At 51.1% G+C, this 12802-nt stretch overlaps 1 protein-coding gene across 3 annotated transcripts in view; it reads left to right on the forward strand.

Annotated features, from left to right (window-relative positions):
* The window catches only part of SMG6 (SMG6 nonsense mediated mRNA decay factor), a 108306-nt gene that overhangs the window by 6618 nt on the left and 88886 nt on the right, over positions 1-12802 (forward strand). For all 3 annotated transcript variants that reach the window (XM_005493652.4, XM_074557217.1, XM_074557218.1), the window contains exons 3-8: positions 639-831; positions 1512-1622; positions 2298-2404; positions 3069-3147; positions 3836-3946; positions 4527-4739. In XM_005493652.4, the coding sequence (XP_005493709.3) occupies positions 639-831; positions 1512-1622; positions 2298-2404; positions 3069-3147; positions 3836-3946; positions 4527-4739 (814 nt within the window). The remainder of the gene's footprint in view (positions 1-638; positions 832-1511; positions 1623-2297; positions 2405-3068; positions 3148-3835; positions 3947-4526; positions 4740-12802) is intronic.

A 12802-nucleotide genomic window follows, 5' to 3' on the forward strand; every position in this document is an offset into this window, starting at 1 on the left:
TTACCATTTACTTGCCCCACATGTTTCAGTGCTGTTCCTAGCCTGAAGGAACAAATTTTATAAAATCTGGGGGAGAAATTCTGCTCCGGCATCCAGGCACGGCTGTAGGCAGCTGTGAAGGGGAATGTGATTTCTGGGATTGAGGCTTTATTTCCATTGTTCCCAACTTGTTCATTTTTAAGTAAGTGGGTATTTTGTTGTATTCTGTGTATTTTGGTTGGATGGAAGGGGAGTTGGGATCATTTTAATGGCAAGATCCGTGTTGCCCTGTGCTTCTTTGTGTTCTGGTTCCTGGCCCAGACCTTGTGTGTGTGTTCAGAGCAGTGTGTGTGTTCTCTGTGTTGGATCAGGAGACGCTTGTGCCTTGCTGTTGGCAGAACTGCAGCCTTGCTCCTTGCTCTTTACCAAACCTTGATCCATTCTGAGTCACCTGTACCAGGGAGACGCTCCTGTTGGATTTGCCCTCTCAGAGCAGGAGGGGTGTTGGATTGCAGCAGCTCCCAGCTCTCTGGGGGCTGTGTGTGAGCAGTGAGTGCTGCTGGCAGCTGGATGTGAGCAGCAGGTGGTTCAGCACGTGTTCCCTGTGCTCTGGGCAGTTGCTGTTGCATTGACCCTTCCCTGACTGTGTTTTGCTGCAGGGTGGAGATGCTGCAGCTCTATGAAAGGTGCATCCTCATGGACATTGAGTTCTCTGACACCCAGAATGTGGACCAGTTGCTGTGGAAAAATGCTTTTTACCAGGTGATCGAGAAATTCCGGCAGCTCCTCAAGGACCCTCAGGGGGAAAACGCCCAAGAAATTCGGAACAAACTGCTCTTGCTTCTGGATGAGGTAAGAAGAGAGAAACATCCCCAGATTTCACTAAACCTTTGGGTGGGATTGACTAGTTTTTGGAAAGGGATGGTGTAATGGGGCAACTGGTCATCTTGATCTTATTCATGTCATCCTTATGCAAAGAGGATGCTCAGACACATTATGGTTTATTGGGGCAGGTGTAGGTCGAGGTCGACATCTGTTACAATTTAAACCAGTTTGTTTTGTTGTGTTTGTGTTAATTAGAAATTGATTTAAGCTAAAGTGAAATTAATGCCCTGAAGTGAAGCTAAAAGAGACATTCCTGGAGGTGTTTGTGGCAACTTTACCAAATTTGCTTGGAAATCATTCTGTAAAACTGCAGCTCAGTTTTGTACCAGGTAGACTGACAGACCTGAGAAGTTGTGTTTTAAAGAATTAGGGTGAGAAAAGGAACTGCTGGAGGCTTTTAGTCCACCCTCCTTCTCAAAGCAGGACTTGTTAAACTAAATCCAGTCAGTCCTGATTTTGTGTAGCTCAGTCTTAAAAACCTCTGAGGCTGGAGATCCCCCAACCTCCTTGTTGTGTTTTGAAGAGGAACAGCCCAAACCTCGGGGAGCTGGAGCTCCTTTCTTGCACGTGCCAGGGCTGGTGTGGTGATTTTGTGCTTGTCATTAGAAAGCTCATAACATCTAAGTGTGTTTGTGTGTGTTTTGCAGGGTTCTTCTTTTTTTGATGGCCTCCTCCAGAAGCTGCAGGTCTCCTACCAGTTCAAGCTGGAGGACTACATGGATGGGATGGCCATCCGCAGCAAACCTCTCAGGAAAATGGTAGGTTGGCTTCCTCCCGGAGGCTTCTCATCCTGGTAATCCTGGGCAAGGTGCACAGGTGAATGCCTGAATGCAAGGGGCAGGCAGCTCTACTCCAAACAGAGCCAGTTTGTTTGCAGGGAATCTTTCTCAGCTGCTGGACAACTCTGCACTCTGGTGCAGTAACATTTCGTAGCTTCCTTTGCAAAGAACTTGTTTTGTACCAGCTCTGTGACCTGAGCTAATAAAGCAGTGTCCAAAGGCACCCCGACCTTTCCTGAGATATTGAGCATGTTGGTTTTTTTCCTGCCTGTGGAATCCAGAATAATGAGGGAAGGCTGGCAGTTGTGCTGCCTCCCTGACGTGTTGCCCTGAGCTGTGAGTGCAGGTGCAGGGACAGCTGGGAGAGGATATTTTATCCAGCTCCATTCCCACAGAGATGTATTTATCCAACAGCTGTCCTCAAATTGGTCGTGGTCTGAACAACCCCCTTCTGGAGAGAGGTGGGGTATTGTGTCAGAGAGGAGGTGTTTGGGGGATTGGCTTGGAACCTTGTCACTTCATCCTGCTGTCCTTTTGTGAGACATTCAGCGTGTCACTGACCTCCTGTTGGCTCTGTACAGCCCCTGTGGGCTCTCTGGCTCTGCAGGTGAGCCAGGGCTGTGTCCCAGGTGCTCCATGGCTGCTCCTTTGCAGGTGAAGTACGCCCTGATCAGTGCCCAGAGGTGCATGATCTGCCAGGGGGACATTTGCCGCTACCGGGAGCAGGCCAACGACACGGCGAACTACGGCAAGGCCCGCAGGTAGGGACCAGCTGCTGTGTCCTTCCAGCACAGCTCTGCCTCTGCACACCAGGGCTGGCTGTAATTTCATCCCTCAGCTCTCCTCTAGCCGAAGAAAGGCTTTCTCTTCCTTTTAAAAGTCTTTCCACTCTTCTGTTGTATGGCAGTCCTGTGAAGGTGGAGGGTGTAGCTGGGTTTGGCTGTTCCAGAGAGCAAGCTGCCAGATCCAGTCATCCTCCATCTAGAGGGGGAGGTGGTGGAAATTGTCCTGTGCTGATCCTGCAGCACAAGTGGTGGAAATTGTCCTGTGTTGATCCTGCAGCACAGAGGGAGGGTTTAGACCACTGAGCCTGGCAGATTTGCTCTTGTGTTTTCTGGTGATTTTTGCATCCATATGCTCTCACTCCATCAGGACTTAGCAGCACTTGTTGCCCCCTGCTCATCTGTGAGGTGAGCCAGGAATATTTCTTTCCTTCTGCAGCTGGATCTGCCCTCTCTTGCCCAGTGCCAAGGATGGGCACAGCTCCCTGTCTGTGCTCACTCCTGCAGGCAGAGGGCACTTGTGGGAAGGGCTAGATCCCTGCAGAAATGCCAATTCCAAGGGGAATTCTGCACCCTTGAGGACAAGGAAGGCAGCCTGATGTCCTTTCAGTGACCTCTTCTCTCTGTTTTTTCCCTTCCCCAGCTGGTACCTGAAGGCTCAGCAAATTGCTCCCAAAAACGGCCGCCCATACAACCAGCTGGCACTTCTGGCCATCTACACGGTAAGATGCTCCTCAGGCAAGGATGTGCAGGCACAGGGAGAGCCTCTGGGATGGCTGGGAGATTCCATCTGGTGGAGAAATGCATTGTTGAGGGCAGTGCTCAGATGGTTTGGGTTTTTTCTTAAAAGGAAAAAGAGACTGATGGCAGGATGTGCTGTGTGGATTCCAGCTGCTGTGGCTTCAAGCAGCTTTGTCAGACACACGCTACTCCCTCAGGGATTTTGGGGACTGTTTTGTGGGCTGTTGAGAGTGTAATTGTTTTAAGTTGAAAACACAGCCCACTTTTTGCATGAGATTTTTGTGCTCAGAGCCATCTGTTTGCTGTCTTATCACTGAACCTGTGGGCATTGGTCTCAGCAACATCCACACGTGATTTCGCTGGGTTTCAGTTGTGCTGGCTACCCCAGCCATGCAGGAAAAATGACTTGAGGGAAGATGTGGCAGCAGATAATGGAAGCATCATGCTGGGGCACAGGGATCTGCCAGTTCCCAAGCCTGAAAGATGCTGGTTTAAAGCAGAGCAGTTCAGAAGCACCTTTCCTTCATGACCTTTCTCACTGTGTCTGTGTGTCCCAGGCAGTATTGAGGGAGGGAGAAGGGGAAACACATGGGAGCACTGGGGCTTTGAATGCCCCAGAGGAGTGGCAGCTCTGAGCCACTTGTTTTTGTTTTGGTGTGTATTTTGCAGAGGAGGAAGCTGGATGCTGTGTACTACTACATGCGCAGCCTGGCTGCCAGCAACCCCATCCTCACTGCCAAGGAGAGCCTGATGAGTCTCTTTGAGGAGACAAAACGCAAGGTGAGTCTTGGAGCTGGGCTCTGGGGTGCTGCTCCTGCCTGTGCTGCAGAGCATGGAGAGGATGGTGGGTTTTGGACTTGGAGACACTCCTTACCTATTTCTAAGAAATTTAATAAGTGAGGCAGTCTTCAGAATGGTGGTTTTGGGGTGGTTTGGGGAGCTGAATCTTTTGTTTCTGGGTCACAAACTGATTTAGCTGAGCTCAGCAAGGGCTGTTGGTTGCTGTGGTTTGCAGCATGGCCTTGGCATGCAATCATTGCTTTATTCCATAGGTGCCCCACATGTGGGGATGGATAAGGGAGGCTGCAGTGCCTTTATGCCCCAGGGAGTCGCCCCAAATACAGCACATGGGCTGCCACATGCTCCTGGGACTGGACACAGCTTTTCTTGTCCTGGGGTAGCTGGAATTGAAAACTGCTCACCTGCACTGTCCTGCAGAGCCAGAACAAAATTCTGGACATGTCCATGAGTTACTGTTGTTGTGAAGCAGGGGAAAGGGCTAATTTTCCATGAATAGGAAATGATACATTTCCCCTGACCCTTGATCCCTGGGTGATCTGAGTGTGTCCTGTGTGCCCAGTCCGAGCAGATGGAGCAGAGGAAACACCAGGTGCTGGATGTGAGCCCCAACCGCCGGGGCAAGGGCAAGAAATCCACCCTGAGACAAGTGGGAGATGATGCCACCAGGCTGGAGATCTGGATCCATCCCTCCCACCCCCGTTCATGCCAGGGCCACGAGTCCAGCCGGGATTCTGAGCAGGACAACGGGCTTGGGAACCTCAGCCCCAGCGACGTGAGTACCGCGCGAGGCGGCCGCTGCCCTCGCTCTCATGTCTTTGGAATGCAGTGGAATGACACTGGATCTGTTTTGCTTTCCTGTTGCTAAATTTTCCAGTGTTTTGGCTTTCCCTGTGGGAGCTGTGCCTGGGTCAGGCTGAGGAGCTGGTGACCTCGTGCCTCTCGTGTTTAAGTCATGTTGTTACCATCCCTCTCTTGGCAGTGCACGCTGGCGTGGCTGATGTGGAACAGGAGAGAGGCACAAACACAAGATGCTGTAAAATGCTGCTGCTGCCCTGAGGGCTCTAACTTGGGTGAGGTTCCCGGTGGGAAATGAGGTCAGGTGCTGCAGAGCACGGTTAACAGTGACCCTGGCAGTTGTGAGGCTTGTTCTGGAAGTGTGTCACTTGTCCCACTGCCAAATGATCGCTGAGAACGGGAAAACCGTGGTTTCAATTTCCAGTGTAGGTGTTACATTTGCATAACTTGCTCTGCTGAGAGGCCAGACCAGCACCTTTCTTTTGCAAGAATTAAAAATATAATGAAGTGGCGGTGTCTCCTGTGAGCCTGTCCAGCTGTACCTTGCAGGAGGAGCTCTGTTTGTCAGGCCCAGGAATGTGGGCAGAGGCAGTGGTGGTTGGGAGCTCATCCTCCAGGAATCTTTGCACTGCTCTGGCACATTTGACTTGCAAGAGAACTTGCCAGGGAGCTCTGGGCTGCCTGTCCTAAAATGGCTGTTAAGGATGGGAGTTTAGGAGAGCTGGGAAAACCTTCCCTGCACACTCTGGGGCCCAAAGCTTCTCAGATTTGTGCTTTTGTAACGAGTTTGTGACTTCAGCTGGGTGGAACTGGGGTGAAGTCTTGGGGCTTTGAAAGATAAGCTCTGGCACATTGCTGCAGCATTTTTCAAATGTTCCTGCCTTTGGTTATTTTCCCTCTCCTCAGCTCTTCTGGGGACTTTTGCTTCCTCAGCATCCCTGAAAGGAACGTGCCAAGCTTTAGCTTCTCCATCAGTCACAGATGAAGCTGCTTGGCATGAGATGCTGTCAGTGTTTTTGGGGCACTGGTGGGGGTTTCTCTTTTGCAGTGCTGTCGCAGGAGGCAGAGGAGCAGCTGGCAGAGTGGGAGGCAGGGATGTGTTTGTAGTGCAGCACTTTGTGCTGGAGCTTCCCCTTGCTCTGTTCAGTGGGGTCTGTGCTCTCTCAGCTTGTCTGTACACACTGTGTGATATTTACCATTAGTCTTGATTTCTTTCTGTTTGAAACATTGGCTCCTGAAAAATAGGAGCTTTCTGATCATGGAGAAGCCACACCATCAGAAATAGAATGGCAAAAGGGAGCTGAGGGCAGAAATAGAATGGCAAAAGGGAGCTGAGGGCCTGGGTTTGGGCACTGTTGGTTTTGGCAGCCAATGTATTTATTCTCAGGCTGCCTGTGCCTACTGTGGGGCAGCACTGGAGTTGGCACAACTGCTTTTGGGGCCACATCACCCAAAATAACCACGTGGAGAGGAAACCTTAAATCTGTGTTGCTGCCAAAGCTCCCGAGCTGTGAAGCCGTGGGCTGGATGAAGACAGCAGCTCTTGGGGAAGCTCTGGGCTCCTTCCTCGTTGAAGCTGTAGCCTCTTACCCTGCTCCTCGCAGCGTCCCGGGTGTTTTGGAGCCGAGCAGCCCCGAGCTGCCACTGTGTGGCAGTGTTTGGCCTCGGAAGGACAGGAGCAGGAGCTGGAGCAGCCCTGGCATGGCAGCACCTCTGCCCCACATCCCCGGCCCGCAGGAAGGGAGCAGCTCTGCTCCCAGGGGACGTGTGCCAGCGTTTGTGTGTCATTTTGGGGAAATGAGGCTAAATGTGTCATCATTGCCTGCCCAGTCCCTTCCTTGCCAGCTTCAGCCCTTGAGGAGGCAGAGGCAGGCTGTGTTCTGTGCTGGCCCTGACAGCTGTGCTCTGCAGGTAGCAGAGGCATTGCAGACCCACAAAACCCCTTTAACCCCCTCAGAAATGCTCTAAACCCCCTCAGTGCACCCCAAGACCCCCTCAGAGATGTCCCAAACCCTGATAATGCTGTCATCCTAAACCCTCTTGCAGACCCCTTTAATCTCCTCACATTGCCCCTAACCCTGTCAGAGACCCCTATGCACCCTCAAAATCACTTTAACACCCCCTAAACTGCCCCAGGGATGTCCTTAGCTCTCTCAGACATCCCTGACTCCTCTCTGGAATGTCCTAAACCACCTCAGAACTCCTTCTAACCCACTCAGAAATATCCTAAACCCCCTCAGTGCACCCCCAAAACCCCCTCAGAGATGTCCTAAACCTTCTTGCAGACCCCTTTAATCCCCTCACATCCCTCCTAACCCTGTCAGAGACCCCTCTGCACCCTCAAAATCACTTTAACACCCCCTAAACTGCCCCAGGGATGTCCTTAGCTCTCTCAGACATCCCTGACTCCTCTCTGGAATGTCCTAAACCACCTCAGAACCTCTCCTAAACCCCCTCAGAGATGCCCCAAACTCCTCTCAAGTTTCTGGGCCAGAGAAGGGGATTTTGCAGGGTAGAATGGGTAAATTCAGATGCCGATATAACACTGTAAGTAGAGCTATAACAGCTCTGGATGCATTCTGGGCAGGGTGTGGGACAGAGACTGTTGTTTCAAACCCAGCCACAGGTGGTTTGACTGTGAGGATGCTGCTGTCCCACAGGTGGCAAGAAATCAATTTGGGATGTTTTCTGTCCTCAGCAGTCACTGTTTTTGCTGTGCAGGTGGTGAGGTGCCAGCCCTGTGACATGACACACTTTGAGGGAGGTGCTGCACGATTTGCTCTGCCAGGACCTGCTGCTGTGTGTGCTGTCCCTGTCAGCACATGCTACACATCTCTGCCCAGGACTCACTCCATTCTCCCTTATGCAGCTCTGTACAAACACCCCAAAATTGCTTTATTTCAGGGTCAGGAGCCCACAGGCTGGAGTTAGTGATGTGGGATGGCAAGGGTGGGAAGGCCAGCTCAAAGCACAGCCATTTCTGGGATGAGAGAAGCGTGTGGGGCTGGCAATTTGCCTTGCACTGTGCTTTTAGGTTAGGCTTGGCAGAGCTGCCTGTTTCACAGTTTGCTCCATTCCCTTTTCTAGGAAGATGCAGAACTGGAGGAACACACCACCTGTGCACACCAAGGGGTGTAAATCTGTGTTTGGCCCCTTCCTCTGTCGCTGGGTTTGGCACTGCTGGCACACAGAACAAAGGGCAGTTGAGTTGCAGCCTGGCTGTTTTGTGCTCAGGGTTTTGGCTGTTTTGGCCACAGCCTTTTGGGGTTTCGTTCTGTGAACAGCTGCTCTCTGTGGTCTCTTGTACGTTGCACGTTTCTGGGTGTGCAGGAGCGCCCAGGCTGATCCTTCCCCTGGCAATATCTGGTCACTTTTTATGCAGTTCCAATGAGAAATGCTAAAAAAGGAGGCTGAGCAAGTGAGCAGGTATTGGTGAGCTGAAGAGCTGAACCTCTGCCATTTCTTCTCTGCCACGGGTTTCATTTGCCATGACTCTGTATTCATCTCAAATCTGATAGTACTGTAAGCAGTTTGCTCTGCAGGCTGTGAATTGGTAAAGTAAACAGGGCAAACGGGCTGTCAGTCTCTTGAGAAAGTGCTAATATTACACTGAGTTTGAGATTTTAATCACTCCTGTCAGGAAATGCTGAGTTAAGGTTCTCACAATTGCTGCTGCCTGCTGCCTGTGCTCTGCAGTAGACACTTCCTTGTGTTACACACAGCATGCAGGCACTAATAAAGATTGCTGCAGCTAAGATTAGGGAAGAGAGGTTTTCCCTTGGCAGGCCAGTAATTGAATAATTCTTCTCTCCAGATGGCTGAATACTTCATCATCATTAAAGAATTAAGTCTCTTAGCCTCTTTGTGAGAGGTCAGTCTTGTAGAACCATCAAAAGTTTGGTCAGGGCCACCAGAAAAGCTCTTGGGAAAGCAAAGGGCAGAGTCAAGATCTGCTGTCCCAGCCCTGTGCATCAGCTGCAGGAACATTCCCATTTTCCTCCAGCCTGCTGGTCAGGGATGGAGGTTTCGGGTTTGCCTGGAGCAACAGCCCCTTTGCAGTGGCAGAGAAATTGGGGTGGAACCATTAGCTCTGGGATTCAGAGCAGGTTTTAACTTCCATTCCTTTACCCAGACTTTGTTCTCAGCAGCAGGGAGTGTGGAGCACTGCCCCAGGGTTTCCATGAGTGAGCAGTAAATAGCACCTGTATTTTGGGCAGTTTTGGGAATCATGTGCAGGAGCTTGGGGCTGCCCAGGCTGCTTCCTCAACAGAGACCTCATGTCCTTAGTGAGAGGGTCCCTGTCCCAGGCAGCTCCTGCTTGTTTCACATCCCTTTTTCCTTGGTGATGTTTGTTGTTCCTGCTCTGTGCTCTTGTTCCTCTTGGGCAGCAGCCACTTGGGTGACTGGGCTGGCTCCTTCTCCTGCCTGGTTTCAATCCATGCAGTTTTTCATCTGGTGGAGCTTGGGCTTTGCATCTGGAGGGGTAAAATCTCCTTTTGGTCTGGGAGCAGCTGTGCTGGGGTTTCTTGGCCATTCTGCTCCTTCAGCCTGGGCCAGTCGCACACAGGGGGGCAGAAGTGACCCAGGTTCAGAGCTGGGGCTGCCTGCATGTCACTGCCTCTGCTCCCTGGGAGTGTCTGCTTTGTTCAGAGGCTCTTGTGGTGTGAGCTGGGTGTCTCTGAGCATGGCTCATGCAAATACACCCCACAGACACCCCTGTTTCTGAGAGCTTCCCCCTCCACTCTCAGCTCTTCCCCTCACCTTGTAACTCTGTTCCATTACACATGGCTGGAGGTAAGTGGCAGGCAGAAGTGGAAATGATGTATTGCTGTAATGATGGTTGTTCTTCCATACAGATGCACAGAGAAGGGGCTGCTTGGGGAACTCATTATTTTTGGTGCATCCCTGCCAGGCTGGTGGGAGCATTTCTCCTCACTGCCAGCATGGTTGGGTGGTTTCACTCAGGACACTGAAAGATTGATCTTTTCTTTGCAGACTCCTATAAATAATCTTTGCTGGATGAAGTGCAGGGCTCCTACAGGGCTCTCTCATTTGATCCTTCCATGGTGTCAGGTGGGCAAAGCCCTCAGAATGTTCCATTTTAGGATCTTGTGATCTGCAAAATGAGCCCAGGCAGCTGGGGCTGGGCAGGGTGAAAACACAGGCTTGCTGCCTTCCCCCCACTGCTGGGGCATTGCTCCCCAAAAAGGTAACTCTGCAGGCTGCACATGATGTCCTTTTGCATGCTTTTAAAGGTTTTTTAACCCAAAACTAGATGCTGGTGCAGAGAGTGGAGGGAATGGGACCCAGTAGCCCAGCAGTGCCTGCACATGGCTTGTGTGCTGTGCTGGAGCTGTTCCCACAGCAGTGAAACACCTGAGCCCCACCAGAGCAGTGGTGTAGGTGTGTCCCCAGAGGGAGGGAGTGTCCCCTGGGGTTTTTCTCATGGAAGGAGCCAGTGGGATGCACACCAACTCTGAGAGTGTCATAACCTTGTCACAGGAGGGTGACTTGTGTCAGGAAGTTTGTCCCCTCTCTGGTTAGGTGCTCTCTAGTACTGGAGTGGGTGATTTTGTGTGAGGGGTGCTGTGCTCTGGGCTGTCCTTGCTGTCAGAGGATGGCAGTGCTTGCCCCCAGCCTGCTCCTGCTCCACACCTCTGCAGAGCTCCAGCACTGCTGAGCCTCCCCTGCAGCACAGCAACAGGCAGAGCTGCTCCAGGGGTGGGAATGCCAGGCACCAGCAGCCAGCCGAGGGCTGCCTTCCCTTATTTCTGGCCTTTCTCCACCTCCCACACGAGAGAACAGCCAGAGCTGTTGCATCCTTCATCTTTGTGCCCAAAGCGAGACTTGAGAGGGAGAAGTGTGGAGTTCCCTCTGCCCTGCCCTCATTTTCCTCACCCCCACAAGCTTGCAGGAAGCTGTTGGGTTTGGTTACTCATTCATGGAGGTCAGCACTAGGTCTGGGGTTTTTTTTTCCCTTTGTGTTTAGGAAACAGTTTACAAACTGTTTTGAGCACGGGGGAGCTGGTGGCGTGTGAAAGAGGCCTGTCAGCCTCTTTAGTGCTGGACTTGCATTAATTCTCTGCCCTGCCTCCTTTTCTGTAATCTCTTTCTTGGTTGGCAGCATGAGTATTTCTGAGTGCTTTCCCCTGCCTGCAACCCCTGTGCCTCCTGATATGACCTCAGCCACCAAACCACCTTGGGGCTTTATTTTTACTCAGGCCGTTCTGTTTCGCGTGATGAGGTTGCTTTCTTTCTCTCAGCAGTGAGAAGAGATCTCTGCAGAGGAAGTAAAAGAGTGCCAGGCTGCAGTTGAAACTGGTTAAACACCAAAACCACACTCCTGGTCTCTCTGGGTTTGAGACGTGACACTCAGCCATGCAGTTCAGCCCTGGCTTTTTTTTGCCTGCCAGTTGTGCATCATCCCTGCTAGCACTTGATTTTTTTTTAATAAATTGTGTTTTCACATCAAATTGCTGATAAAAACCTTCTCAACTGCAATTCCTGTGTTAGCAATCCAGCCAGAAAATGCTGTTTCCACTTTGCCTGGGCTTGTGATGTTGTGTGGATGCTCAGTGCTGCTCCACCAGAGCCCAATCCAGCCTGTGCATTCATGTCATGTAGAACCCAAATAATCCTTTCCAACACAACTTGACCTTTTGTCACTACCCAGAAAGTGAAGACTGAGCTATTTGTAACAGTTTCCAGAAGTTGGTGTTGATAATTTCCCCCCCTCTTCTTTTTAGTTGGTGGTTTGATTTAGCTGTGAAGAGCAAGGCAGGGACTGATGTTGCCTGAATGGGAGAGAGACCCTGGCATGTTCTCCTTGTGGCAGCAGGCATCTGGTGCTAATGTGTGTGGTGGATCAGAGGTGGGAGCGCTACAAGGACATCAAGGCCTTGTGCTTTGTGAGGGGCTCTGCTCTATCCCTGTGCTCAAAGAGGCTGCGGTGAGGGGAGAGAGGCTTCGTGTTCCAACAAGCTTCTCATACCCCAAAACCAAGCACAATCATCCAGAAACCGCCTTTCCCTGTCAGTCACTCTTCCCTCATTTCCTCTCCTGCTGGTGCTGATCAGGCAGGGATTTGTGTGTAACCAAACCCCTCCTGCTGCTGCACACGAGGCCTCTCTCAGAGCCCTGGGTTTGATGATCCTGGTGCTGCTCAGGGGTGTTGGGAGGGAGACTTTGCACTTGGGATGAGAATGCTGCAAGAATTGGCAGTACTGGTAAAGGAAGCAAAATATCTTAATAGCAGGATTGGGAGATTTTCCAGAGCAGGGTGAAGGCTGTAGACAGAGATTTCTCTTGAGATTTTTTTTGTTGTTAGTCTAACCTTGATCTTTGTCTGAAGTTGGCCCAGGCCAACATTTCCTGCTGTCTGCTGTAGACTTTTTGAGATTGGCACCTCGTATCCCACAGCCAAACCTCTTAATTCTGCCATGGGGAATGTTTATTCCTCTTCACTGTTGAATGAGCCATTTCCAGACAGGCTCCTGTCCACTGTGGAGCTGGGTACTAGGAAAGAAACTTCCTTCCGGAGGATCAGGGAGTGGAACCTGCTGGACTCTGTCATTTCCTCTGTCCTTGGCTCTCCTCTTCCTCCCCAGCAGATTTCACTGCTGCACAATTCAAAGATGCAGCAGGGTGGACAGCTACCTGTGGGAGCAGCTCCTGTTGTCCTGGTGGGGATTGTGGGGATGTGAAGGCTGTGTGAGATAATGCTGTCATCCTTCTGGAAGGTTCTGTCTCTGCTCAGCCTGGTGGCCAAATGTCTCCTCTCTTGGCCCAACTCCATGCTAAGCCTTTCAGGGTTCCATCTCTTCAATCTTCACCCTTAATTTCTCACATAATCTCCTTCCTTTGTGCTTTAACTCCACGAATAATCTGCTCTGGAGTAGTAAAGAAGGCTGACAGCACCCTGAGCTGCCTCTGCAGCTGATCTCTTACAACCAGAATTCATCACACATTTCTCTGTGTCAGTTTTCTGTCACAGAAAGGTGAATGCTGTTTATTCCTGGCCAGCAGTGAGTGTTTGAGTAT

This window comes from Zonotrichia albicollis, chromosome 22 (genome assembly GCF_047830755.1).
Source record: "Zonotrichia albicollis isolate bZonAlb1 chromosome 22, bZonAlb1.hap1, whole genome shotgun sequence".
Taxonomy (NCBI): Eukaryota; Metazoa; Chordata; class Aves; order Passeriformes; family Passerellidae; genus Zonotrichia; species Zonotrichia albicollis.